Genomic DNA, 26,372 nt, shown 5'->3' with positions numbered 1-26,372 from the left:
CACTTTTTAAAGGTGGGGGTTCCCTCTTAAGAACAATCTGTGCCGTGTTTCTCTTCCATGCTCAGTCTCAAAACCCCTTTAGCAGGTGAGCCACTTTCACCAACACATTTCACACATTCTGCAGAATGAAAACTGTGTGTTTATGTCCTCTTCCCTTTTTCCTTTTCTGTTGTTTCTTTTAGATATAAACCTGAAGGCAGAGAGAGACTGTATTGGTTTTGTGTTTACAGATTTGTGGCCAGTTCTGAGAGCCTTTTGGACCAAAGAGCTGGGCTGGATTAAGCCCTTGGCTAACGGGGAGGAAGCAGTACTCCACCCAACTCTGAACCCACACATATGAAATAATCAAATGCCCTTCTTTCCTTGGAAGCCCCGCTAGGCACCCCGCCTCCCCCCCATTCCAATTCTGGGCAGCCCCTACTGGCCCTGTTCCACAGTCCCCATGGGACAGTATCAACTTCCCCTCTGCAGGAGCCCACAGGCACTGGGCCATGCAGCCCTCAGAGGGGGAGCAGCAGTGCAGCCCCTTCCCCTTACAGAGACCCTTTCGCCCAGCTAATGCAAGGAGGCAGCCATGACCCTGACACAGCCACACACACACACACACTATGCGTCCCAGTTAGCCCAGACCTTGCTGAAAAAACATTAAGTAGTACAAAACATAAGACCCTCCGCAGTGCACCCAGTTTCAGGTTGCAAGGCTGCTTCTTTCCTGCTTATTATTCTCCAAAGGTGAGGGGCTTAAAAGTGGGGGGGCAGCCTCACTGCAGGGGAAGGGGCTGCCTCTGGAGCCAGGAGGGTCACACACACACACACACGCGCGCGCACACACACACACACGCAGAGTGGCATCTTATGGCGGATGAAAAGAGCAGAGCTGGATGAGCAGGGGTTGAGGCTGGCCTGGGGAACCGGCTCCTCCACCCTCCCTAGAGCCATGGAGGACAGCCAGTTCCATGGCCAGCTGGGCAGCAGCCCAGCCAATGAGGGCGCAAGCAGGGAGGTTCAAGGGGTGAGGACGAGAAGGAGGGTGGTCATCAGAGGAGGTTCCTTCGCTCCCAACAGAACCATCTGTCACTTCATCAGGGGTGGCAAGGAGGAGGACGAGGTCCACCACATCTCCTCCCCTTCCAGCAGTTTCCTGAAAAAGAAAGGGGGGCAAAGGGGTTTACCACACCTCAGCCTCGGACAAGGAGCTCAGCCACAGAACACAGCTTTGAATGCAAAGGATTCTAGATTCTACAGAGTAGGCCAGAGCTTATTTTGGGGTTCAGGGCCAGATGAACTCCAGTCTTTTATTAAGTGCACTATTTGAGGCTGTTTTAAACTTTGGCACACAGAAGGAAGGAGACGGGCACCAGATTCAGCCTTCTTGGAACAATCTGACTGCCCTGTCAGTTTGCATTTCTTAGTACAGAAAGTATTGAGCTGATATGTAGATATATTTCCCGTTCTAATTAATTCAAGAGGGTCCTGGAAGCTTCTCTATGTGGAAGAAACAAGCAGAAGGTTCATGATGTTTGGGTTATTGCTTCAGAGAAGCTGAGTACAGCTGGCTTAAACTGGTCCTGTTATATTTTTCTGCCAAGGTTATGCTGACTATAATAGTAAGACCAGAAAATCAGGGTTTCACTTTCTCTTTCTATTTCTCTTTTGTTCTGGGTGGTGTTCTGTATGCTTAGTGTTAAGGTTTAGTCTTCTTATAAGTTATTGTAAGTTTAAGTTAAGTTTGCTGCAACTGGATTTCTTATGGACAGTGCCAATCCTGAATGTATATGGATTTGTGACCGTTGTGCTCATTTACTAGCAGTAAAGGTCTGCTGGATGAAACATTAATTGCCTCTGGTCTATTTTGGGGGAATCCTGCAACATGTTTAAGTTTTTGCTCTGCTAACTATACGTTGGAGTTCTGCTCTGAATCAATATTGAGTGGAATACATGATGCTTTCTCCGTTTGCCATAATGGAGAGCATATTTTACTGCCACTCATCCACAGGTGGGCAAAGGCATGGGACACCCAGGGAGTCAAGGAGCACCCAGCCCTGCAGCCTCAATTATGGAGGTGCCTGATAGGGGCAGGTGGGGTGGGGTGGGGTGCTGCAGCCCTTACCTGTAGGCAGCGATCTCTATGTCCAGGGCCATCTTGACGTTGAGCAGCTCCTGGTATTCACGCATGTAGCGAGCCATTTCTTCCTTGGCTTCCGAGATCTCCTGCTCCAGTTCTGCCACTCTCTCCTGGGGGTGGGGGTAGAGTCAAGGGGAAAGGGGAGACTGTAGGCTGGAACTGATGAGAACCACCCCCCCCCCGAACATTACCCCCTGAATGCACAGAAGACCCCACCTCTCCCTCTCTCTCACACACAGCCCTGAACTACAGCTGGAAGCAGGAGTTCCTCTTTTCCCATTCCTGCAAGATTGCCAGGACCGCCACCTCCAGAGAGACCACCACTGTTGCAGGAATTTATGTATAGGTTCCAGCAGATATCAGGCACATGCAGCTGACTACCAAAATCAGCACAATCACTTTTGTGACTTGTCCCCACAAAACACTTCATCACAGTTTCTTCTTATCTATTCAAAGGGTCTTTGCTGCATCATACCAAATGTATCAATTCACTGATAAATGTATCTATGTACTGGCTCACAGGGGAAACTTCAGAAATTCATATAGACCTGTGAGCTCAGCTCCTCAGCAGCCCCTCTGCCTGAGTGATAATCCCTGGCATCCTGATACCGGAGTGCCAGACAGGTAGCCCTTCCAGAAATAACAAACCCAGATGAAGACAAAAGGGTGGGATGAACTTGGCTGGGAAACAGGGAAATGTGAATATCACTTTTGTTTCACTTGATGGGTGTTTGGTGGAGGGCAAGGGGAACCACGGGGCAGGGTCCAGGATGCTCAGATTACTGCCACCAGACCTCCCCTTTCATGATGTAACTGTGATGTATGAGTGATGTAGTTTGGGGATTAGTAACTAATAAAAGTTGGGGTCTTCTTTTGTTCTGGGCTTCCATCTTGTTCCACCTGGTGGCAGGTGGGAGTCCTGTCACAACAGTCTTCCATCAAGACCAAGCCTCCTGGCTGCTGTTTTGCTCTGGTCTTCCTGGCTGGTGTCCTTGTTTCTTGTCCAAAGGAGCCCTCAGATTTCTCCACTAACACCACCAGCCTGAAGTCCCTAAGAACGTAGCTGAAGAAGGAAGGGTGGGAGGGGAGACACCGGCCTCTCGCACTCCCATAAACACAGAATCGTAGTTAGAAGGGACCGCCAGGGTCATCTAATTCCCTTGTCCCCAGGATATGTGTGAGAACTCCCACCCTCATTTCCCCCCTTGACCTCATTTCTCTCCATTGACCTCCCCCCACCACACACAACCACCTGCCCTGACCTTCTGATTTCTGCCTCTTTGCCTGCTCAGCTGCTCTTCTTTCCTCCAGGTCCTGTGGGAGGTTTTAATCTCAGCCAAACTAGCCTCTCATTTCTCACCTTGGCTGGGCATTTCACGCCAGGCAATTTAAATGTTCAATGAAGGTACAGAAGCCCAGGCAGCATTGCAGGAAAGGGATGGGAGGGCATTCAAAGCCAGCCAATTCCTAACCTAATAGCCACTTAATCTGCTACACATGGGAGGTTTAACCTGGCAGGCCTTCATTATTAAATCAATCTGCCTATTAATAATAGAGGAGCTGTGAGTGGTTTCGGGGCCATCCTGCCAGGGCACCTCTGCCTTCCCGCCCTGAACAAGCCAGTCCACAGAGGCAGTGCCACTCCCACGCCCTCCCGTCGCTCAAGGGCAGGAGCAGGACCTGCAGTGAAGAAGGCAGGAGAAGGACCCCCGCACCTTCACCAAACTCAGAGACCTGGAGAAAGCTGAATGCTAAAAGAAACTGGGCAAGGGCCTAAGAACTGCCACACACCCTGAACAGGAGTCGGGCATAAGGAACCCCCTCCCCGTCCATGAACCTGATGTGCAGCAAGGGAGACAGAGGGACAGAAGAAGGAGGGGGCAGAGAAGAGAAGCTGCCTGGAAGACAGGAGCATCCCCAAGGGCTCCTGGAAGGAGGACCTGGGAGCCATCTTGGACCGATTGTTCAAACCTCTCCTCCAAGACGTTCATGGCATTGACAGCTATAAAATGCCCCACAGAATTGTGCTGGCCGGAGATTTTGGCGGTAGCGAAGCTGAATCCGGAGGAGGCAGCAGAAGGGGAGGCCCTTCTAGAGTTGCCAACATGGCGCCCTCTAGATGCTGCTAGGACTCCATCTCCCAGCATCCCAAGCGTCAGACATATGGAGCCCCCACTTGACTCCCCCTGCCAGATGAGCAGGATTCCCAGCCCTTCCAGCGGAGATGGGGGTCAAGTCGCCGCTTTCTCTTCCCCTGGAAGGACCCCAGAGGAGGCGCCGAGAGCAGGAAGAGCGCCAGCCGGAGCCCCTGCCGCAGAGAGAGAGGCGCATCGTGAACCGCGGGCTTGGAGACGAGAGCGGCGGCCCCCTAACCCTCCCGGCCTTACCTGGCAGCGGGCCACCTCGGCTCCCTGCTGGCCCTCCAAGCTCTCCAGCTGCTTGTGGAGGGAGTCGATGGCGCCGCGCAAGGTCTCGATCTCCGCCGAGCGGGTCTGCAGCAGTCGCCGGTACTCGACGGTCTCCTGGCGGATGCTGCGCACGGCCTCCTGGTTGCGGCTGGCCAGCTCGGCCACGGAGGCGAACTTGGAGCGGTACCACTCCTCCGCCGCCTGCATATTCTTCGCCGCCAGGCTCTCGTACTGGGAGCGGATGTCCCGCAGCGCGGCGGAGATGTCGGGCCGAGCAGCCGCCGCCGCCCCCGGGGCGCCCTCCACCGCCACCCGGGTGGCCGCGGCCAGCTCGGCTTGGGCCACCAGCTCGGCCCGCTCCTCGTCCAGGAGCTTTTGCAGGAAGGCTAGCTCGGCTCGCAGGGAGCCGGCCGCCCCGTCGGCGTCGCAGGTGGCCAGCGCGGCCCGGGCTGCCTCTTCGCGCACGCGGCTCAGCGTCTCCTCGGCGTCCAGGCGCCGGCGCGCCTCCTGGGCGCAGCGCTCGCGGAGCTGGCCGCAGGTGAGGCGCAGGCGGTCGCGCTCTGCCTCCAGGCGCGCCTTGTCGCCGGCCTCGGCGTCCAGCAGGGCCCGCAGGGCGCGCGCTTCTTGCTGGTAGAGCTGCGGCAGCCGCGCCGGGGTCCGCTGCTGCCGCCGCAGCGCCTCCAGCTCCAGCAGCAGCGCCCGGTTCCGGTGCTCCAGGTCCCGCACGCGCTCGATGTAGGTGGCGAAGCGGTCGTTGAGGTCCACCAGCTGCTCCTTCTCCTGGGCGCGCAGCCCCAGCAGCTCCGCGTTCAGGTTGCTCACCTGCGCCAGGTCCAGGCGCTCCAGGGGGTCAGTCAAGGGGCCGAGCGCGGAGGCCGGGAGGCGAGCCGAGCGCCGCGGCACCGGCGAGCAGAAGCTGACTCGGACGGAGCGCGCCGCCCCACCGCCACCTCGGTAATCCTCCCACGGCTTGCGCCAACCAAAGCCCTCGGAGTCCATCGTGGCGCCCGGAGGGACAGAGGACGCGGAACTGCCCTCCAAGCGCGGCGATCGGAGCCTCGCGGTGTCCCTGCCGCGCTACCCACTAGCCCTCCCGGCCCAGCTCTGCGCCAACTGCGAACTGCGGCAGAACGGGCCGCCTTTATATAGGGGCAGAGGCAGCCTGGGCAGCCAATCAGGGCGCGCTGCAGCAGGGGCTGGAGAATTCGCTGGTTCTCGGAGCAAAGGCGCTGGAAATGGGAGCGGGAGGGAGCCGGAAACCTTTTAGGATCCCCCATCTCAGAGCGGGCACGTGTTTCTGCCCCCCACCCATCCTCGGGGAAATATCAAGCGGAGGTTCTGTGGCATCCACGCGGCTTCTCTGGGCGCCTGAGAGGGGACTGCGGGCAGGGGGAGCCAAGAAGACCGCCTCCTCCAGGGCCGCCAGCAGAGGGCGCTGGACCCGCGGCAGTCAAGGCAGGGCGGGGTGCAAGGGGCCCTTAGGTGTCGCTCTCGAGCCGCGGCAGGAGCCTGCCTGCCTCCGTCAGCCGCCCTCGGCCCCTGCTCGGTTCTACTGACCCGGCCCCTCATCCCCTGGACTATGCAATGGCCCGCCTTGGGGCGAAGGCGGCGGCTGAGGCCTGCAGGAAACCTCCTTGGGAAGCCGGGCTGGGAAGAGAGAGGTGGCAGCCCCGTAGCCCCGCCCACGAGCTGGGTGTGCCGGACTGGGCGCGCTGGGTGCGGGGACTGTGCCATCATGACAGAAGTGTAACCGCCCTGAGACCTCTGGGTATAGGGCGGTATATAAATTCTATTATTATTATTATTATTATTATTATTATTATTATACAACAAGAAGAGGAAGAGCCCTAGAGTTGGATCTGCTCCATCATCCAGTTCTCGCATCTGGCCGGACTTGCGGGTCGCGGCAGCTGGTCTTCCTACTAGCCAGAGCTGCCCGGGCTGTGGAGATAAGACACGGACATGGCGGCTGGTGGCCATCGGTCCCTCCGGGTTTCCCGTGAGTGGGCGGGCTGGAGTGTGTGTCTTTCGCTTCTTCAGCTAGTGGGCAATGAGGGGCGGAGACGCTTCACAAGGGGGTCGCTGAAATGCCGCAGTTGACCTAGAGACCCCCCCAGCCCCGTTTGCACCACAAACGAGGGGAACCGGGATCCCAAGAGCTCTCTTCCTACTGCTCTGGGGGGGGGGTTCGACCCGCGCCTGTTTGGCCTTGAGATTCATGGCCCCTTGGGCCCTACCTCTGGGGTCTTCTTCTCCTGCGGCCCCTCACTGCCCCTGCTTCTGCCTCTGAAGGCGGCCGCAGCCAGGAGGAAGGCGAGTCCGCTTCCCTCGGGCTCGGCGGAGCCTCCAGCACCAGGGACAGGTCCCGCTGCGCCCTCGGCTTGGTCTGAGCCAGAGCCACGAGTCGGCCAAGGACAAAAACCTCACCGACATGGCGAGGGCGGCCTACGTGGAGTAGTCCAGCCCCAGTCCTGGGGCCAGTTTGCCCGACTCAATTCATCGCAGCCTGACCTCCAGCGACCACTCTGGGTGCGCGCGCGCGCGCGCAAGTTCTCCGCTAGGGGGCCCTCTCTGCAGGTTTCAGAAGGATGCTGACAAGCCGGAAGGTGTGCAGAGGACGAAGAAGGGTCTGGAAGCCAAGCCTGATGAGGAAAGGTTGAGGGAGTTGGATATACAGTGGTACCTCGGGTTACAGACGCTTCGGGTTACAGACTCCGCTAACGCAGAAATATTAACTCGGGTTAAAACTTTGCTTCAGGATGAGAACAGAAATTGTGCTCCAGCGTCAGGGCAGCAGCGGGAGGCCCCATTAGCTAAAGTGGTGCTTCAGGTTAAGAACAGTTTCAGGTTAAGAACAGACCTCCAGAACGAATTAAGTTCTTAACCCGAGTTACCACTGTATTTAGCCTAGAAAAGAGCAGAAGTGCCCTCCTCCACAGTCACTTGAGGACACACCTTCATACTCATGGAAGCCGATCTTACTCGGCTACGAGTATCTCCAAGAAGAAGCAGCTCAGAAAAGGGCAGAGGGAGAGGTGATGTGATGGGCCAAATCCCTAAGGGGTGGAAGAGGGAGCCAGCTTGCTTTCTGCTGCTCCAGGGGGAGGATCCGAACCAACCGATTCAGAGGGCAATAAAGGAGACTCCGACTAACCAATGGGATGAACTTTCTGCCAGTAAGAGTTGTTCGGCAGTGGAACAGACTCCCAGGAGAGGTGGCGCCTGCCTTGGAGGTTTTTAAGCAGAGGCTGGATGGCCGGAGATTTAGGATCCCTGCATTACAAGGGGTTGAGCTAAATGACCCTTGGGTGTCCCAGTTCTGTGATTCTATGAAGCCCAATGCTCAGGGCAGGTGGTTCAGGGAGAGGAACACAATGCGCTTGCAACAACCTTTCCGCCGCCGAGGAACAGCTGGATTGGATCCCGGAGAGAGACTTTGACACTTTATTGTGGAAAGAACCAGTCACTATAAATTAGCGGCGGGGCGGGGGAGGGGGCAGAGGAGGGGGCGGCTGTCTGGTGACGCCTCTCCGGGGTGAGGTCGCAGCACCGAGCGGCGCTCCGCCGCGTGAGGAAAAGGCTTTTCGGCCAGTCCGTGGCGCCCTTCCGCGCCCCTGAGCTTGCGGTCCGGCGCTCCGGTCACACCAGGGCCGCCGCCCCGGAGACGGACGTGACCTTGTGCTCCTCGGCCCAGGGCTGCAGGTTCTGCAGGGCGAAGAGCGAGGAGTTGTGCAGGCAGAGCGGGTCCTGCTGCAGCGGCTGCCCCAGGCTCTTCTGGAAGGCCTCTTGCTGGAGGTGCAGCATCAGCCGGTTGGCCTGCTGGCGCTCCGCCTCGCGCTCCTCGGCCGTCTGCCGCCTGGGGGGTCGGGGGAGAGGGAGAGGAAGCGGGGGGGGGCGTTAGCGGCAAGGACGGGCGAGCGAGGAGGGGGCGCCCTGCCTGGAGCAAATGGAGGAGGGGAGCGCAGGTAGGGAGGGGTCGTGTCTCTGGCAATCTCCCACCTGACGCCCCCTCCCACCTGCCTGGGTCTCTCTACATCCCGCCTCCCACCCTCTTAGCTCTTACAGTGTCCGGAGCGCCTCATCTACATTTCTCGCTCATCCGTACAACAACCCTCGGTATTATTATCATCACGACCATTTTGCAAACAGGGTGGGGCTCCCCGCTCTCCTGAGGACCCTCCCCCACTACGGGGTTCATCTGGGATCTGCGTGGCTTGCAGCCTTTAAAGTTCTCATTAATTTATGGCCAGATAACCATCTTGTATTGTTGAGTATTTTACATTTTTTTCTGGTTTTAAATTGTTTTATGGGCTTTTTTTGGGGGGGGAGGCTACTGTAAAAAGCTAATGATAAATGAAAATCATCATCATCATCATCACAACAGTCACGACGGCAGCGACCCTCTCTCCTCGCCACGTACCTCCACTTGGTGCGGCGGTTCTGGAACCAGGTCTTGACTTGGGCGTCGGTCATCTTGAGCGCTTTGGCTAGAGCGGCTCGCTCGGCGGATGCCAGGTACTTCTGCCGGTGGAAGCGCTTCTCCAGCTCGCAGATCTGCGCCCGGGAGAAGGAGGTGCGCGGCTTCTTGCGCTTGGGCGGCGTGCGGTTCTGGTAAGGGTGGCCTATGCGCCGGGCGACAGAGAAAGGCGGCAGGGCGGCTGCGGGCAGAGCAAAAGAGGACGAGCCTGGTCATAGAATTATAAAACGGGAAGGGGAGCCCTAAAGTTCATCTAGTCCAACCACCTGCCTTGATCAGGGCGGCGGTGGAGAAGTCTCCGTCCGGGGCCGCCCTTCCCGGGATCACCGACCGAAGGGATCGCATCCCCCACTCAGACCCTGACGTTCCTGCGGCTCAGCTGGGAGAAGAGTCTCACCAATCCCTCTCGCCTATTTCCCAGGTCGGAGACGTTTGGACGACCTCTAGGGACCCCATCCCGCCAGGGGGCAGCCGCAGGGACCCCTCCCGTCTCAGTGTGAACTCTGGAGATCCAGGCTGCCGTCGCCCCCACCCGCCCAGAATGCCGGCGGCAGGAGAGAAGGGCGCAGCGCAAGGTGGGGCGTCCTCAACCGGAATCCCGAGGAAGGAGTCGAGGTGGGAGGGAGTCCCGCGGGTGAACGGGCAGATCCTGGCCGCGCCCGCCCCCCCCCCCTCATCTCCTGTCCCTCTTCCTGGCAAGGCAGGAGGGCAGGGAGGGCGCAGCCGCTTTCGCTCCCGCTGTATCTTCACAGCAGTGCGAGCCGGGACCAAACCTTCCCCCTTCCCGCTCCCCCGGCTCCCCACTCACAGAGAACGGTCGGAAGTCGCAAGAGGTGGAGCTGGAAGCCAAACTCTTTTGAAGGCGGTTGGCCTAGCAGATGATCCTTAAGTTCCCTTCTAAATCTATAGTTCTATGAAAGTCTCCGCCAACTGCGAGGCGAAGAGGTCTCCCAGTGTGGGGCGGGGGGAGGCAGAGGCCCTGCAGAGCGAGCCGGAGATTTATGGGAAGGGCCCGCCGACAGCCTTGCCATACAAGCCTCTCTGCAGACTTCCTCTCCCGCCTGGCGAAAGTTATTGCGGAAACCTGAAGATCGCGCTCATATTCTCCTGCCCCTTGCGAGGAATTCAGGTGTTAAAAAGATTTGGGGCAGAAGAGACCCAAAATGCGGGGAGCCCTCTGGGTTCGGCACCTTCCTTTTGGGGCTGAGCCCCAGGAAGTCTTGGCTCAGATCCAGGCACTTCTGGGCAGGGGTGCCAACTGGAATAAAATATGGGGGGGGGGGGAGGTAAGCCCCGCCCTGCATAGCTGATCACATGACGTGGTGCACGCACACCATTTCGATGGCAATGTCCACCAACTTCGGGGGGCGCCCCCTCAAATATTTTATTGGGGGCCCGAAGACCCCTCGACCCTTGGGAGTTGGCTCCTACGCTTCTGAGGAAAGCTGAACAGGGGAGACTCTCCCTCTGGTAGACCTCGACGCGGAGGGGGGGGTGCCTCAAGTCTGCGGGAGGGCCCTGCCATCGTGTGAGGCTGTTCTCACCTGCGATCCGGTCCTTGGTCAAGCGCCTGTTGCTCTCCATCCAGGGAAAGGTGAGGCTAGCTCCCCCCGGCTGGGGATGGGCCGCTGCGGAGGGCACCGGCCTGTGCGCGGGCACTCGGATGACGCCGCCGCCGCCGCTGCCGCCAGCCGCTGCTCTGGGAAGGCCGTAAGCACCCAGCGAACAGGCCGGGTTGTATTCTGCTCCGTAACCGCCGCCGTAAAGCGCCAGGTCGGGCTCCCCGAGGGCCCCGACGGCAGCTCCGCAAGCGCCTTGGTGCTGGTGCTGCTGCTGCTGCTGCGAGCAGCCGAGGATCTGGTCGATGCCGAAGCGGATGGGCTCTTGGGGCGGCGGCGGCGGCGGCGTGTGGACGGTCCCCTCCAGCAGCTCCAGGCCCGAGGGCTCCATCCTGCCCTCCTCAGCAGCAGCGGCGGCTCAGCTGCCGCATGCCGGCGCCCTGCTCCGGGTGCGCGCAGGGTCACCACGCTCTCGCTGCCTCTTCCAGGGAGCCTTCCCCGACGGCGCGCCCCGGACGGGCCTCGCAGAGCTCACTGCGAGGGCGCATCGCCCCGCGGTGGCCCCATGAGGGGCGGCCGGGTGGCCGAGCGGCCCCTCCGACGGGCGCGGAAGCAGCGGCGCTCTCTCCCGAGGCTGGGCGCGCTGCCGCCTCTGCTCGGCGGCTGGACATACCCGGAGAGCGCCAGGGGCCACGAGGCTACGGGCACTTTTCTCCCCGTCTCCATCTCCGCCTGCCAAAATCGCTGCCTCCAACCTTCTGATTGGCGGCCTCTGGAAGTGATTGACAGGCGGACATCCAGAGGGGGCGGGGCGGGGATGAGATCAGAAAGAAGCCGCCCAATCCCTGCGCCGCCTCCTCCTCCTCCCGCCCTTCCAGTTGAGGGGTGTCTGGGAGGATCCTGAGGGTGGGGGAAGGTGTTTCCCCGCCGCCACACCAGGGAACTGACGCTTCGGTCACCCGGGCCAGAAATGCACACACACAAAATAAAATATAATATTTCATTGGGTTGCAGAATCCGGACCACTCCAGGCGGGCTCCGACAGCGGGAGGGGGGGAGGGCGGGGATGCCCTCGGGGGTCTCTCCTGGGGTCTCGGTCAGCCTGGTGTGATTCGGAGCGGGACCCTTTCTCCCCGCCCCTCGAGACAGCCTTTGTTCCCCGGGTCCCCCGTCGGGTCCGCTGCCCTTTCCAGGCGTCGGTCGGGGGAGAGTCTTGACCTTTGGGTTGCCTTCCCAAATGAAGCGCTCGAATCCGCTCCGCAGGCCTGAAACCGCGGCCCGACGCCGACTTCTCGGCAAAGCACCCGGAGCTGAGACGCAGAAAGAGGCCCGAGGGGGCAATTCGGGCGCGATTCGCCGTCGGACCAGCAAAGACAGCAGGCAGGGTTACCTCCGAGTAAGCGCAGGCAGGGGCCAGGACCGAAAGCCTAGGAGAGGCAGGGCGGAGAAGCTGGAAGGAAGTGGGAGGAATCGCGCGACCATTCCGCGTCCTCTACCGCGCAAAAAAACTCCAGGAAAATCCGACGAGAGAGTCTCGCTGCCTCGCGCTCCGAGGGCGACGGACGTTGAAGAATCTGAGCTGCCCGAAGGAAGGATTCCTTCCGCAAACCCTTAAAAATGACGACTTGTTGATTGAACGGAGGAGAATTCTTTGGAATAATTCATGAATTAACCCCCGTCGGTCTCCGGGCGCACATCCCTCCGGGTCCCGCGCCTCCAATCCCGGTTTTCTTCGTTCTCCTGGTCAAAGCCGCCGGCCCGACACCCCCTGGCTCTGTCTGGGAGGGGTGGGGCTGTTCCCTGACAAGGCAGCTGTGGGGTTTTTGACCGTTTTGGGCTGCAATCGTTCGGTCTTCTGGGGAAACAATCTCAGGGCTGCTACTTAAGGCTGCAGCCAGATATTAACTTCCCAGGGACTAAGTCCCATTTAACTAGAAAAAGGCTTCTTGTCTCTGAGTCGATCTATTTATATTATTCATATTTTCTACCCGACCTGCATGTTAAGGTCCGAGGGCAGTTTACAGCATTAAAAGCAATATATACAAAGCAAGATATATATATTGCATATTACACAGATAAAAATATTATATAAGTAACATACAGGCATTCAACAGCATCTCTGCCCTCGCGGGGAGGCGGATCTCTAATCCGCGCTCTGTTTACAATAAGATCTGAAGCGAACGGCCCTGAGCGTTTTCCCGCGTTGGAGAGGCTCTCGTGGATCCCGGGGGACGCGGACCGGGAGCCGGAAGCTTCTGGTTACCGAATACAGTAGAAAGCATTTCAGCAATGATCATGTAACAAGGAGGACAAAACCGCCGAGGCAGCAGTCAGAAAAATGCGAGAAAGCCAGAGTTGCGCGACAGGAGACCACCAGGCCAAGAAAAATGCGATTATTATTTTTTTAAAAAACTATATCACGTTTATACTTTTTTCTTTTCTTTTTTTAAACCAAATTTGTACACAAGTCATCTCAATTAAAAGAGCACAGTCACACGAGGGCCGATGAGATAGAAAAGGAAGACGCGCGAAGAGGAAGGAGGCAAATCGGCAGTCAGGCCCCGATCTGCCGCGCCGGAGATTCAGGTAGAATGGGCCGTTTGCAGGAAGGCGGTGAAGGAAAGCGAATTCTGTCCAACTGAACTCTGAATTTAAGCAGCCAGCGAAAGAGGAGAAAGGCAGCAGCCGAAGTAAGTTGTTCCAATTATTGAAATATTTCTAATCCACACTTTAAAGTATATCGAGTCGATTTACAGCATATGAAATATAATAAAACCAGGGGAAAGAATCCAAACGCATAATTAAAAACATCGGTAGGTACTGTTTGGTTTAAAAGAGAAAATTCGTATTTACTGAATGTGAAACTCGGTCCGATTTCGTAAGAGATGCAGAAACATACCGACCCGCGGAAAGAAAATTCCCGCGTTCGGCGCTGAAAACCGGGGGGGTGGGGTGTCTCGAGAGCAGGAATGCGGCGGAGGGTCGGACCTGCGGCCAGCAGCCTAGCTCAGGACCGCTGCTCTTCGATTTTGGGGGGCGCCGTCGGGCGGGCTTCTGCACTCGGCCTCTAGTCGTAGCACCCTGCGGAGGAGAGATCGGGGGTGAGGGAGGGGAGAGGGGTTTACCGGCCCCCCAGCTGACTTGCCCAACTTGCCGGGGAGTCCTTCGGCCTCTTCCGAGGGCAATGGAAAGGGCCCTGACTTTTTCTTCCATCGGTGCACGGACGGCCGCGGCTGAGGGACCCAGCAGGAGAGCCGTACTGGGGACCCGCTTCTCCAGCGCGTGAGAACCTCTTCCTCGACGGGGAAGAGAAGAAGGAGCCCGTACTCTTTCGCCGAGGGCGCGCCGGTGGAGCGGGAGTCGGTTGCGGGTCTCCTTTTTCTCCAGGTCCCACTTTGGCCCCGGCCTCGAGTCTGGGGCCATCCTCCACCGCGACCTTGAATGCTCGCATCATTCCCGCCCCAAGAGACCGTCCACCATCAAGGAACAAAATGGACATTTCGACGGGACAGGCGTGTGTGTGACGTCACATGCCCCCGTTGTGGCGTCTGGCACCACAATCCTGAGGGCAGGATGGCGCCCCTGGTTTTGACACTGGTGATCTTGGCTTCTTCCAATACACTAACGTTTGTTCAACTGTCTTCCCAAGTAACATAAAAAAAATTCCGAAGACACCATTGATGGAATCTTTCAAGAAGCTGGAGATTGCATTTATAAGTGGTCCGTGTTTTGAAAACATACAGTAAAGTTGGTAGTACAATGGCTTTGAAAACAAGCATTTTGGTTTCCCTGCGAATGTCCCAGTCCTCAAACACTCTGCACTTCTTTCGGGAGAAAGCTGCACTTGCAGAACTCAGACGATGCTGGATTTCGGTATTAATGTCGGCCCTTGCAGAAAGATAACTGCCTGGGTCAGAAAAGTGATTGACAAATAATGAGCCAAAAATCCTCAATGTCAGAACTGGCAGAAGATAACAAGATAACAAGAACAGAGCCTTTCCTCAAAGACTGCGTTGGTCAGCGTGTGCGGATCTCCACATATAAAACAAATGCGCCCACAGGCAACTTCCAAAAACCCACTATATGTTTATAATGTGTATGTGTGGATGGATAGACAAACAGACAGACATGACTCCATGACTCCCTCTTCGTGTCCTGTATCCCGGGAATGAAGGAAGTAGACGGAGGCGCATTTTGTACTTTCAGAACCACATTCCTAAAGTTTGCTGCTCCCTCCCCTATCACGGAACAGAGGAGGTTTTCTTCTGACAAATTGTCGGATTCTGCCTCATCAGATGTTAGTGGCCCGGTGACACCTGGAGCTGGACTTGAGGTGTTGGAGAAGTTCCTCGGGAGAGAATGGAGTCCACGCAGCTTGCAATGGAAGGCCGCTCTCTTGAACTCTAGTGGATTGGTTCTACCGAACTGGGAGATATTTATCCCAGTTGTTGTTGGAGATCGGCAGCCAAACCTAACAAATGCATATTCTTCCTAGTTAGCATGACAACGCCACAGTGCTGTATCGCCGAGAGGCAGATATTCAGACCATAAAGGTAAAGGTAAAGGTACCCCTGCCCGTACGGGCCAGTCTTGCCAGACTCTGGGGTTGTGCGCCCATCTCACTTAAGAGGCCAGGGGCCAGCGCTGTCCGGAGACACTTCCGGGTCACGTGGCCAGCGTGACATCGCTGCTCTGGCGAGCCAGAGCCGCACACGGAAACGCCGTTTACCTTCCCGCTGGTAAGCGGTCCCTATTTATCTACTTGCACCCGGAGGTGCTTTTGAACTGCTAGGTTGGCAGGCGCTGGGACCGAGCAGTGGGAGCGCACCCCGCCGCAGGGATTCGAACCGCCGACCTTTCGATCGGCAAGTCCTAGGCGCTGAGGCTTTAACCCACAGCGCCACCTGCGTGTAATTGGTAGAGAGGGTTCTGTGTGATGTCATTTCCCCTCTTCTCCTGGGAGGGAAAGAGCAGCGTAACTTCCTATTTCCTCTCTCTCTCACCAGCATGACAGCAGGTCCAAACACACGAAGAGTAGGAACCCCAAGAATGGGGTTGCGTGAACTTTTAAGGCCTCTCCCCATTTCCCATAATCCATTTTTCAACAGCATCATCGATACATCACAAATATGTCACAAAGTGCAGGTGTTTGGCATGTAGAAACATGAGCCCATCCCCCACCCCGTCAATAGCCCCAGTTCCCGACACCTTCTTCCCCACATCCCCCTGGCTGCAAGGCTTCCCTGCGCTTCTCCTTTGGATCAGGATTCAGTCCACCATCCCGATGGGCTTCTGCCTGGAAGATGGGCCGCCCTTGATCACCTCCTGCCTCCTATTGTGCGGCTAAGCTCACACCTTGTGGAAGGAGTATGTGACCTTATGCTTAAGGGTTTGTGGATCCCCCTCTTCCAGAGGAGTCATCAGCCTTGGAACCAAGGAAATGGGTTCAGCCCTTGAATTCTGGCGATTACTGTTTACTATATTGGATAGTCAGAGGAAACAGGATGATTCATGGTGTCCGTTTATTGCTACAATTTTACAGACTGCCTTTCTGAGCCTCTTTGCTCTTGTGCATGTCTGGTGCCTGTGTCAACGGTCCTTGTCCTGGCCTTAGTTTGAGGCTGTGGTGGGGTCTTGGGATTTTGGAGGACTGCCAGCCCCATTCCTGGTTTTGATAGGATATAAAATTATTAAACAAAGATGTGAATCAATATGGAGGCATTTGAAACCACTTCTGGTGGAGGCAGGGGCACAAAACTAAACCCCCTTAGAGCCCAGGAGAGCCCCGGCCCTGGCCCTCTTATGGGAGGAAAGGCACAGTCAGCTAGCCACCCACGCAGCCCACTCCTCTGGGTCCAGGGCGGGGGGGGGGTTGAAGGGAGGAGGAGGAGGGGGGGGGCGTCTTCCCTTCCTTGGCAAGTTGACACAATGAGTGGTGTCTGCCTGGAAGAGCCCAAAGGGCGGAATGCACCCTGGCTCCCAGGGAGATGGATGAGGGGGCGGGAATGGGAGGCCTAGGGGGGAGGAGGCCTTGGCTCCATCCCAGGCCCTGGAGAAGGTGCTTGTGTTGGAGGTGCTGCTCCAAGGACGCACCGCACTGCCAAGGGATGCCTGGCTTCTCCCCGTCTCGCTCTGTGGGTCCTGCCCTCCTTCCCTGCCTCCTTGGGGCCTGGCCTGGAAGCGCAGTCCATGTGCAAAGCCCAGCGCTAGAGGCTGGGCAAACGTCCTCCTCTCCAGCTCTAAGGAAGCCCAGCCTCAAGGACATGAGAGTAGACTGCTGGATCAGGCCAAGAACTGCCTGATCCAGCCCCACAGTGCCCAGCCAGATGCCCATTAGGCAAAGCTATAATAATAATTTATTATTTATACCCCACCCATCTGGCTGGGTTTTCCCAGCCACTCTGCGTGGCTCCCAACAGAATATTAAAAACAAGATAAAATATCAACCTTTAAAAACTTCCCTGAACAGGGCTGCCTTCAGATGTCTTCTAAAAGTCAGGTAGTTCTTTATTTCTTTGACATCTGGTGGGAGGGTGTTCCATAGGGCGGGCACCACCATCAAGAAGGCCCTCTGCCTGGTTCCCTGTAACTTTGCTTCTCACAGTGAGGGAACCGCCAGAAGGCCCTCAGCGCTGAACCTCAGTGTCCAGGCAGAACAACGGGGGTGGAGATGCTCCTTCAGGTATACTGGGCTGAGGCCATTTAGGGCTTTAAAGGTCAGCACCAACACTTTGAATTGTGCCCAGAAACGTAGTGGGAGCCAATGCAGATCTTTCAGGACCGGTGTTATGTGGTCTTGGCGACCGTCCCCAGTCACCAGTCTAGCTGCCGCCTTCTGGATTAGTTGTAGTTTCCGGGTCACCTTCCAAGGTAGCCCCACGTAGAGCGCATTGCAGTAGTCCAAGCGGGAGATAACCAGAGCATGCACCACTCTGGCCAGACAGTCTGCGGGCAGGGAGGGTCTTAGCCTGCGTACCAGATGGAGCTGGTAGGCAGCTGCCCTGGACACAGAATTAACCTGCGCCTCCATGGACAGCTGTGAGTCCAAAATGACTCCCAGGCCACACACCTGTTCATTCAGGGGCACAGTTGCCCCATTCGGGACCAGGGAGTCCTTCTCACCTGCCCACCCAAAAACTGTCTCCCCAAAACAGTACTCAGTAGGACTGGAGTGAACTGCCCTGAGATCTACAGATGAAGGGTGGTATACAAATTTTAAAAATATCTACTACTGTACTGCTGCTGCCACAATTGAAGGCCTGTCATCAGCACCATGAAAGCTGGACCATAAAGAAGGCTGATTGCCGAAGAATGGATGCTTTTGAATTCTGGTGCTGGAGGAGACTCTTGAGAGTCCCATGGACTGCAAGAAGATCAAACCTCTCCATTCTGAAGGAAATCAGTCCTGAGTGCTCACTGGAAGGACAGATCCTGAAGCTGAGGCTCCAATACTTTGGCCACCTCATGAGAAGAGAAGTCTCCCTGGAAAAGACCCTGATGTTGGGAATGATGGAGGGCACAAGAAGATGGGGGTGACAGAGGACGAGATGGTGGGACAGTGTTCTCGAAGCTACAAACATGAATATGACCAAACTGCGGGAGGCAGTGGAAGACAGGAGTGCCTGGCGTGCTCTGGTCCAGGGGGTCACAAAGAGTCGGACACGACTAAACAACAACAACAACATCAGCACCATGCTGAGAAACCTATGAAGTCTAAGTGCCCCCCCCCCCTGTTTCATCTACATGAAACTTCTGGGGTGATTGGGCTGCAGAAGCAGATGTTACTCAGCTCCACATTTCCATCAATCCTGGTCAATCAGTGAGAAGCTTGAGCTGCGATTTGTTTGGACAAAACAAGCTGAAACTTAACCCTGACAAGGTGGAAATCCTGTTGCTAGATGAACCGCCTGACTTGGGGTTAAATGTTCAAGCTGTCATGGAAGGCATTGCCTTCCCAACTCCCCTCCCCCAAAGAAGATCAGGTCAGTAGTCTGAGGGCAATCCTTGACCAGGCATCCTGTCTGCTTTCCGCTTTCAGTTGGTTCACCAGCTCTGTCCTCACCTGATGAATGAATAATAGATCTGTAGAGTTGGAAGGGACCCCCAAAGGTCATCAAGATGCAGGACCAGGCAGTGGCCAGATGCTAGAGGGCCCACCTGAAGGCTAGGACCTCCTTGGGGGCAAAGGGCGGCTTGTGCAGAGCAGCTTCCTTGCATTAAACCTTAGGAAGAACTTTTGGGTGTTAGGAGCCGTTCAACAGTGGAACTCTCAGAAGGTGGCAGACTCCCCCCATTGAAATGTTTTTAGAATCCTGTACTACTTTATTGTTGTTAGCCGCCCTGAGCCCGGCTTTGGCTGGGGAGGGCCGGATATAAATAAAAATTATATTATTATTATTATTATTATTATTATTATTATTATTATTATTATTAGAGGTTTTTAAGCAGAGATTGGGCAGCCATCTGTCATGGAATATTTAGCTTTGATTCCTGCATTACAGGGGGTTCAACTAAATGACCCTTGGCTTCCCTTCCAACTCTACAGTTCTATGATTCTAAGTAGAAAGAAAAGCCTTGTGTTATTGTAGGAAGATGCAGGAACATTGCTGGGAGCACCTGGCCTGTGTGATGTCCTCCTGACTAATAAATAAATGGTCAAAACCTGTTATCTCAGAAGGCCTTCAGTTGAGAAAATTATCTCTTTGTTGTAAATGTGATAATATTGTTTTCCTTTCTATGTACCTTTACTTTGGATTTTGGGGGCGGATGGCATTAAGAGTTGCATGTTTTTAAGTTATTATAGTAGTTTAATGCCGTCCGTGGAGTTGGTTTTGTTGCATTCAGTGCTTTTTTTCTTAAAAAAAAAATGTTTAGGGGTACTCTCATTATCCTACTCATATTGAAATACTGCCCCTCAATGAGGCCAAACTTAGATTCACAAAGCGTTTAGGGGTATGCATACCTCTGGGTCCACCCAGAAAAAAGCACTGGTTGTATCTATATGTTATTGTTGTGTAAGCCACTTTGATATTTTTTTAAGGCAGAGCATAAGATTTTAAGCAAATAAATTGAGCAATTTCTGGCCTGTCTGGCAGAAGGCAGGTGCTTCCATGCCTCTCCCCAAAGTGCCAATGGGTCATTCCTTTAAGGTGTGTTTCTTCAAGAAAAGAGTTGTGGAGACCACGTCTGTGCCACCTGCCTCCAGCACCAACCCTGGAGGAGAGCTGAACACCTTTGGAGAAGCTGGGAGGTGGGCTGTTCTTTCCTCAGCGGGTGCATCAAGAATTTTGGGGGAAGGCTCTCTGCCTGGACATGCTGGTGACCTAGAGACACTGGGCAGCCTTGCAGGCAGGAGGAGGGCAGAGCTGCCACGGGAACACCACCAAAAGAGCTGGGTGCCACAGGCAGCCACCAGCCCATGAAATTTCTCAACTCCAGAGTACATTTTTCCTGCTTTGAGCGAAATGGGACGGGGAGGCTGCTCCCTGTTTAGACAGGCACATCTGTCTGAACAGTGGAAACTCGACTCCGTCCCCTGTTCCAGATGTCTTCAGGGCAGACAATGCAGCTTCAGTGAGCATTGCAGATGCTTCAGATCTCGACTGACAGACACATGGCAAACAATTAGTGCAGTGGAGGCCTCTGGCTATGACACCAAGGGCTGCATTTGTTTCATGTTCGGAACCCCTTGGGTGTGAGCTGCTTGCTGAGCACAGCTCCAAACAACAAAAATGATTTTAAAAATAAAATAAAACCACTGCTCTAATGGAAAAGTTAACAAAACATACCCAAACCCGACAGCATCCGGGACATTAGAAAATATCAAGGACATATTTTCTAAAGTTTGATATCCATTTATTGAACACATTAAAGTAGAGGGATGTGATTAGCGGGTCCCCTTGGGATCTCATAGATTCCTTTAGAAAGATATCCTTATGAAGTGCAATTGTGTGGAATTGTAATTCCGTTTTTGGAAAACTACTGCTCCCTCCTTTCCTCTCATTCATTTTGTTTCTTTTCCTTTCTTGTTTGACCTTTGATGTTGTTGTTGTTTATTGAATCTATATACCGCCCTATATCCGGGGAGTCTCAGAGTGGTTCACAGAATAAAATCAAGATGTAAAACCACAAAATACCTAATAAAAATAAAAACAACAACCCAGTAGTTTTTTGTGTATATGAAAGTGAAATATTACAGAAAATATTTAAAAACAAATCAAATGCAGACATAATTATTGGTTTTATATCAAGCCAGCTTCTCCCTCTCTCACACACAGCCAGACCAGGAGCTCCAATGGAGACATACAGAGAGAGAGAGAGAGAGAGAGAGAGAGAGAGAGAGAGAGAGAGATTATTTGGATTCCAGCAATGATGACTGTGCCTGCTGCCTCCCCACTTCTAAGGCACCACAGAGACCATGTCCTTGGCTGCCTGGGGTCAAGTTTCTCCTTCCATCCCAACAGGTCTCTGCCTAATGACTGGTTTATCTAATTGTGATGTTTTGGGTTGGGCACAGCAAAGGGACCTTGGGATTTTTCAGAATAAAAGTGGCAGTTTAACCCTTTGCCACGCAGTCGGGCATCACCTGCCTCCTCTCCTCCTCTGAGGAGCTTGTCTGGTGAATCTTTCTCCCTGAGAACAGCTGGCTGTATTAGGCAGGCAGAGGGCTGGCAAATGGCACCCTGGGAAATGACATCACCATTGAGCAGGGTGTGACATCAGTGGCGGCGCTGCATCCCTGCCCTGCCCTGCTGGGGGCTGCTTTGCAATGTCGTTGGTGTGGCAAACACTTATCTCCATGGCTCTGTGCACTTCCATATACTTTGAGATCTGGATCCATTTCATATATATAGTTTTATTGATTTCTAATATATAACAATAATTACAAAAAAATAAAAAATGCAAAAACAAAATCCTAACTTACTTCCACCTCCAGGACAGATCAGTCTATTTTAGTTTGCCAAAGTCCAGTAAGTTATTTCAGTGGTTGCCATTCTTCATGGCTATCAGTGAAATATTTTATAAACGGACAACATATTTCAACAAAATCGTCTACATCATTTGTATTAGTAATCTCCTTGTTAATTTTTCTGATACAGCAATGGGCTGTGCGTCCTGGATGCATTTTAATCTGGTTTCAGAGCTTCTGTTCCTACCTGACTGTCCAGTTCCATAAGTCAGTTCATAGAGGCCGTTGATTTTTTAAAAATGGTACCAGACATCAATAATGGATCATGACAGTCGATACTGGAAGATAGCATTTGACAGCTGACATGTGACTGACGGTTTGATTACATCATTTATTAACACCCACCCCTTATGGCATTCTAAAATTCTGTAAGGCAATCTTTCCAAAGAGTATGACATAACCTACAAATTCTAACAGCATCAATAAAAACACCACCCTACAGCTTGAGGAGGAGGTTGCTGCCAGTGGAGGAGCAGACCCACCTCAGCCCCTCCCGAAAGCCTTTCTGAAGAGCCACCCTCTCTTTCCACAGCAGGACAGAGAACAACTTTTATCTATTTGAATAAAAAGTTTTGGCATACAATTTCACATCCAAAACTTGAAAGACACAACGAGAGATTACGGCGAATGGCAAGGATTTTTTTTTTTGGGGGGGGGTATTCATTTCCAGTCTGTCAAGATCCTTAAAACAAATAAAATAAAACTTTAAAAATGTTTCCAAATTCTCGCTCGCAGGCCGTTTCCTGTGCAGCCCGCTTTGACGAAACGCGCTCCCGGTTTTCTCAGTGGCGGCTCCAGTTTTCTGAACGAGCTCGGCCGGCCTTACCTGGAACCCGGGCGCGAGCGCGCAGCCTGGACAGGGGCGTCGCTTCCCTGTTTTTAGGCGTCTCCTTCTTCCCGCTGAGGCTCCGCTTGCGCGTATATTCGTAAGCCAAGCCACGTTTGCGCGGCCTCCTCTTGCGCAAAGGGCCCGGGAGGCGCTGCGCGGCGTCCCCTCTGCTTCCACAAGCCGGGAGCGCGGGACGAAAGCGGCGAGGAAGGGACGGGAAAGGGCGAGTCGCCCAGGGCCACCAACCCAGGCGGGACTTTGGCAGTCTCCGAGGTGCCTCTGGAGGCACCGCGTCTAAAGGCAGCGCCTCCGCGCAGGATCAGGGCCCGGCAGCGAGCGGCGGCTGACGCGGCCTGACGGAAACGTGAACGGTCTGTCTCTGGGCGGCGAGAGCTGCTGAAATTATGTTTAGTGTTACATAAAATGCTGTATTTTAGTTGCATGGCATTCAAGTGCTTTAGGCATGTAGCCGGTATTTTTCCATAGGGCTGGACGTTCCCACAAAGGTGTGATAGGCTACCTCGTGACCGAGTTTTGTGCTTGGACCACGAGTTAAATCACAAGGCAGCGGTGAGAGGAGATGAAACCTGAGGCTGTTTGTTGCTGGTGTAGCCGTTAGTCTTTGGGTGTTGGCCGGGTGCACGCAGGAGGAGGAAGGAGACGTCGTATTTTGATTTTTAGCTGGAAAGCTACTTTTTAGTAAAATAAGTTTAAAGGCTCACCGTGGAACCAGTGCAAGAAAGTTTTTAAACTGAAAATAATGTATCTTGTTATTTTGCCACATTTGAATCTGACTTCTGCAACTAAACGTTTGAAAACTTATTTCTAAAGTTGAATTTTTATTTCTGCGCAAAAATCAGATCAGAGATCTCCAGCTGTTACAATACAGTATCTAACAAGAGTCAGCTCTTATTTTCTAGAAACAAGTTTCTTGTTATTATTTGTCCTCCCACCCCACCTGACAAAAGCATTTTTAAATTATGTTTAGTAGGTGTGTGTGTTTTTTCACTACCCCAAAGCAAGTATCCAAAAACACAACAAATAAGTGACCCTCAGGGTCTCTTGCAACTCTACAGCTCTATGAAATGAACTCTCTTCAGGGGTGAATCCAAACTAAGGCTCACATTCTATAGTACTGTGCATTGATTTTGGTAATGTATCAATTAATCTTAAATCAACCTTGCACATATTATTATTATATTATTATTATATTATATTATATTATATTATATTATATTATATTATATTATATTATATTATATTATATTATATTATATTATATTATATTATAGGCATATTATACATATACATTTATTATATGTGATATTCGAATAAAGGGCAGTATAGATCACATATAATAAATGTATATGTATAATATGCCTATTTAATATATGTATTATAAAATATAGAATATAAAAAAGCCACATTTCATTCTGAAACAAGCAGCCCACTGTTTTCTTGATGTCTTGCTGCGAAATGGTTCCTCCCTTTAAGCGGGGCGAATGGTCGCTTTTATTTAAATGTATGCAGCATTTTAAAAATCTCCCGCCCGGCCCTGTTTGATCCGGCAGCTTTTAGTCGATTATAATTGTGATATATTCATCTCGCTCATGAATCGGTTTAATGAGAAAAACAGGGAGGCAATAATGCTGGAAGGATCCAGAGGTTTTCGGAGCATCGATTATACAAATGTTCTATTTCATATCCGCGCTCTTCTGCCTGGGGGGTTGTGCCTCTCTGCCCGCCCTCCCACCAGCAAAGTGCCCCACGCTGGGACCTTTGAAAGAGCCCCGATTCCGAAAGACACACGTCATTTAACGTTCAGACACGTGTTTAGTCTCCCGAATTCGTGGGAACGAGCTTTATTCGGTTGGAAGCTCAGAGGGAGCTGGAGGGGGACCTCATTGCGTGCGATCTAATTCAGTTCCACTTACTATTCCCTGCAAAATGGAAACCGTTTCTTTAGCTTGCACTTGCCCCCCTGCAAAATCATGACCATAATCATCAAACAGCGAAGGATGACGTCCCTGTTTCCTCTCCAGCGGACTAGGCTGGACGCATTTCTGGGGTTTTCGTGCGTTTAGGCGTCGCGTCTGGCGAGTCGTTTCTCCCGCCCGGTCTCCAGCGAGGTCCGCGGCTTCCCAAGCAGGTCTCTCCAGGCTCTCCAAGGACCCGGCCGTGTCCCCTGGCGCTTGGCAGTGGCCTGCCTGCCTTCCTTCCTTCCTTCCTTCCTTCCTTCCTTCCTTCCTTCCTTCCTTCCTCAGGGGGATTTCGGGGCTGCAGGTTCAGAATTCTGACATTCCTGCTTTCAGAACTTCTTAAAGCGTTTGAGTCAACGGTCTCGCCCAGTGGCGTAGCGTGGGGGGTGCAGGGGGGGGCAGTCGCACCGGGCGCAACATCTGGGGGTTAGGGTTAGGGGGCGCAAATCCACGGGTTAGGGGGTGCAAATTACTTGCTTTGCCCCGGGTGCTGACCCACGCTACGCCACTGGTCTCGCCTCAGGAAAACAGCGGCTTTGGAAAGATGACGGCGCTTTCCCAAACGTCCCTGAGGCTCCTCTGGCTGCCAAACGCCACTGGCCCCGATTGCGCGTCAATTTACCAGTTTAGGGCACCTGTACTCGGCCTAGACCTCGACGACCTGTCCTCTCCGCCTCCCCACTTCTTCTCCAGTGTAAAAGGGGAGGACAGTGGTCACTGGGGCTGACGGGGGCCGTCGGAAGTGTGGCGGTGCAAGTCCGATTGCAGTGAGGGCGGCTGTTTCTGCATGGGAAATGGAGGAGAGAGAGAGAGGCCTCCAGGTTTCCTGGACAGTCCTTCTTGACCCCAAGGTCATCTAGTCCAGCCGCCTGCAATGGACTGGTGCCTCTTAGGTTGCTGCTCTCGTTTCCTCCTTCCAAAAGGGAGAGTCTGCTGGAACTATCAAAGGTCATCGGCTTTTCCACCTGCCTTGCCCCCCAATACTCCAGGGGGGCACTGTTTCTGGTGCTTGTCATTTATTGTCCGGCAGTGTATATTAACATGATCAGTTTGTTTGCCCTGTTGGTATTAGGGCGGCTTTTTAAAAAAGTGTTCTGCTCTGTAACTGTTCGTGCATTATCTTGTTTTTAGATTTTATTCTGTTACTAGCCCCTTTGAAAAAAGGCATGCAAATGAACACAAGAAGATGATGCCCCTCCCCTTCGGAGACGAGTCTTTGTGAGCGTCTCCTGCTCAAGCCCCCCCCCCCCAGCTCGATAGAACGAGGGACACCGCCTGTCAATCAGGCGCTTTGTTGGAGCAGGCGTCACGTGGCTTCCTTAGTTTTCTTTAACTGAGAGGCTCCGAGTATTATATCCAGGGTCCAGGGCGCACCTCCAACAGAGTCTTAAGTTCAACTTCTGCTGAGCATTTTAGCACCAAAAACCAACAGAAGGGACCCATCTAGCCTAGTTCTGGATGGGTGCGTAGCGAGGAGGGGGCTGAGGCGGCTAGGCTCCAGAAATGGCCTGTACAGTGGTACCTCGGGTTACATACGCTTCCGGTTACATACGCTTCAGGTTACAGACTCTGCTAACCCAGAAACAGTACCTCGGGTTAAGAACTTTGCTTCAGGATGAGAACAGAAATCGGGCTCCGGCGGCGCGGCAGCAGCAGGAGGCCCCATTAGCTAAAGTAGTGCTTCAGGTTAAGAACAGTTTCAGGTTAAGTAGGGACCTCCGGAACGAATTAAGTACTTAACCCGAGGTACCACTGTAGTAGATTCATTGGCGAAGGAGGAACCTGTCCCGGCTGGCGCTAAATCCCTTCTCTCTCCGTCGCTCTTTCGCCACTTCTGCCAAATGTGAGACTTGCACGCGCGCCCCCTTCGCCCCAGCCTGTTCTCCTCGCTCCGCCGCTGATCAGGTTTGCCCGCCTGAGCCAGACCAGAGAGAATGAATCCCTCGCCCGTTCTCACGAAGGCCAGAGGAGAAGGTTTGTGCTGGGTGAGTGTTGCGCGTCTTGTGGGGCGAGCGCCGGAGAGCGA

At 53.9% G+C, this 26,372-nt stretch overlaps 2 protein-coding genes across 2 annotated transcripts; both read right to left on the bottom strand.

Moving 5' to 3' along the window:
* Positions 1-216: 216 nt before the first annotated feature.
* On the bottom strand, positions 217-5,668 carry LOC310853011 (alpha-internexin-like). The gene is made up of 4 exons (XM_083757152.1): positions 4,513-5,668; positions 2,111-2,235; positions 819-1,141; positions 217-606 (listed from the first exon to the last, which is right to left on the bottom strand). The coding sequence occupies exons 1-3, from the start codon at positions 5,530-5,532 to the stop codon at positions 1,075-1,077; spliced, it is 1,212 nt and encodes a 403-aa protein (XP_083613278.1). The 5' UTR covers positions 5,533-5,668; the 3' UTR covers positions 217-606; positions 819-1,074.
* A 2,352-nt stretch (positions 5,669-8,020) lies between these two features.
* On the bottom strand, positions 8,021-10,991 carry TLX2 (T cell leukemia homeobox 2). The gene is made up of 3 exons (XM_083754728.1): positions 10,555-10,991; positions 8,954-9,191; positions 8,021-8,389 (listed from the first exon to the last, which is right to left on the bottom strand). The coding sequence occupies exons 1-3, from the start codon at positions 10,958-10,960 to the stop codon at positions 8,173-8,175; spliced, it is 861 nt and encodes a 286-aa protein (XP_083610854.1). The 5' UTR covers positions 10,961-10,991; the 3' UTR covers positions 8,021-8,172.
* Between the last annotated feature and the right edge of the window lie 15,381 nt (positions 10,992-26,372).

This window comes from Podarcis gaigeae (genome assembly GCF_964106915.1).
Source record: "Podarcis gaigeae genome assembly, chromosome: 9".
NCBI classification, from domain to species: Eukaryota; Metazoa; Chordata; class Lepidosauria; order Squamata; family Lacertidae; genus Podarcis; species Podarcis gaigeae.
This window is presented reverse-complemented; position numbering and strand designations above follow the sequence as displayed.

Excerpts from the sequence above, each read along its gene's own strand:
- TLX2 (XM_083754728.1), bottom strand. The coding sequence starts at position 10,960 with ATGGAGCCCTCGGGCCTGGAGCTGCTGGAGGGGACCGTCCACACGCCG. Across the intron at positions 9,192-10,554 it reads GACCAAGGACCGGATCGCAG|CCGCCCTGCCGCCTTTCTCT; the intron begins GTGAGAACAGCC and ends CTCTGCCCGCAG. Across the intron at positions 8,390-8,953 it reads AACCGCCGCACCAAGTGGAG|GCGGCAGACGGCCGAGGAGC; the intron begins GTACGTGGCGAG and ends CCGACCCCCCAG.
- LOC310853011 (XM_083757152.1), bottom strand. The coding sequence starts at position 5,532 with ATGGACTCCGAGGGCTTTGGTTGGCGCAAGCCGTGGGAGGATTACCGA. Across the intron at positions 2,236-4,512 it reads CCGAGGTGGCCCGCTGCCAG|GAGAGAGTGGCAGAACTGGA; the intron begins GTAAGGCCGGGA and ends CCCCACCCCCAG. Across the intron at positions 1,142-2,110 it reads ATAGAGATCGCTGCCTACAG|GAAACTGCTGGAAGGGGAGG; the intron begins GTAAGGGCTGCA and ends TTTCTTTTTCAG.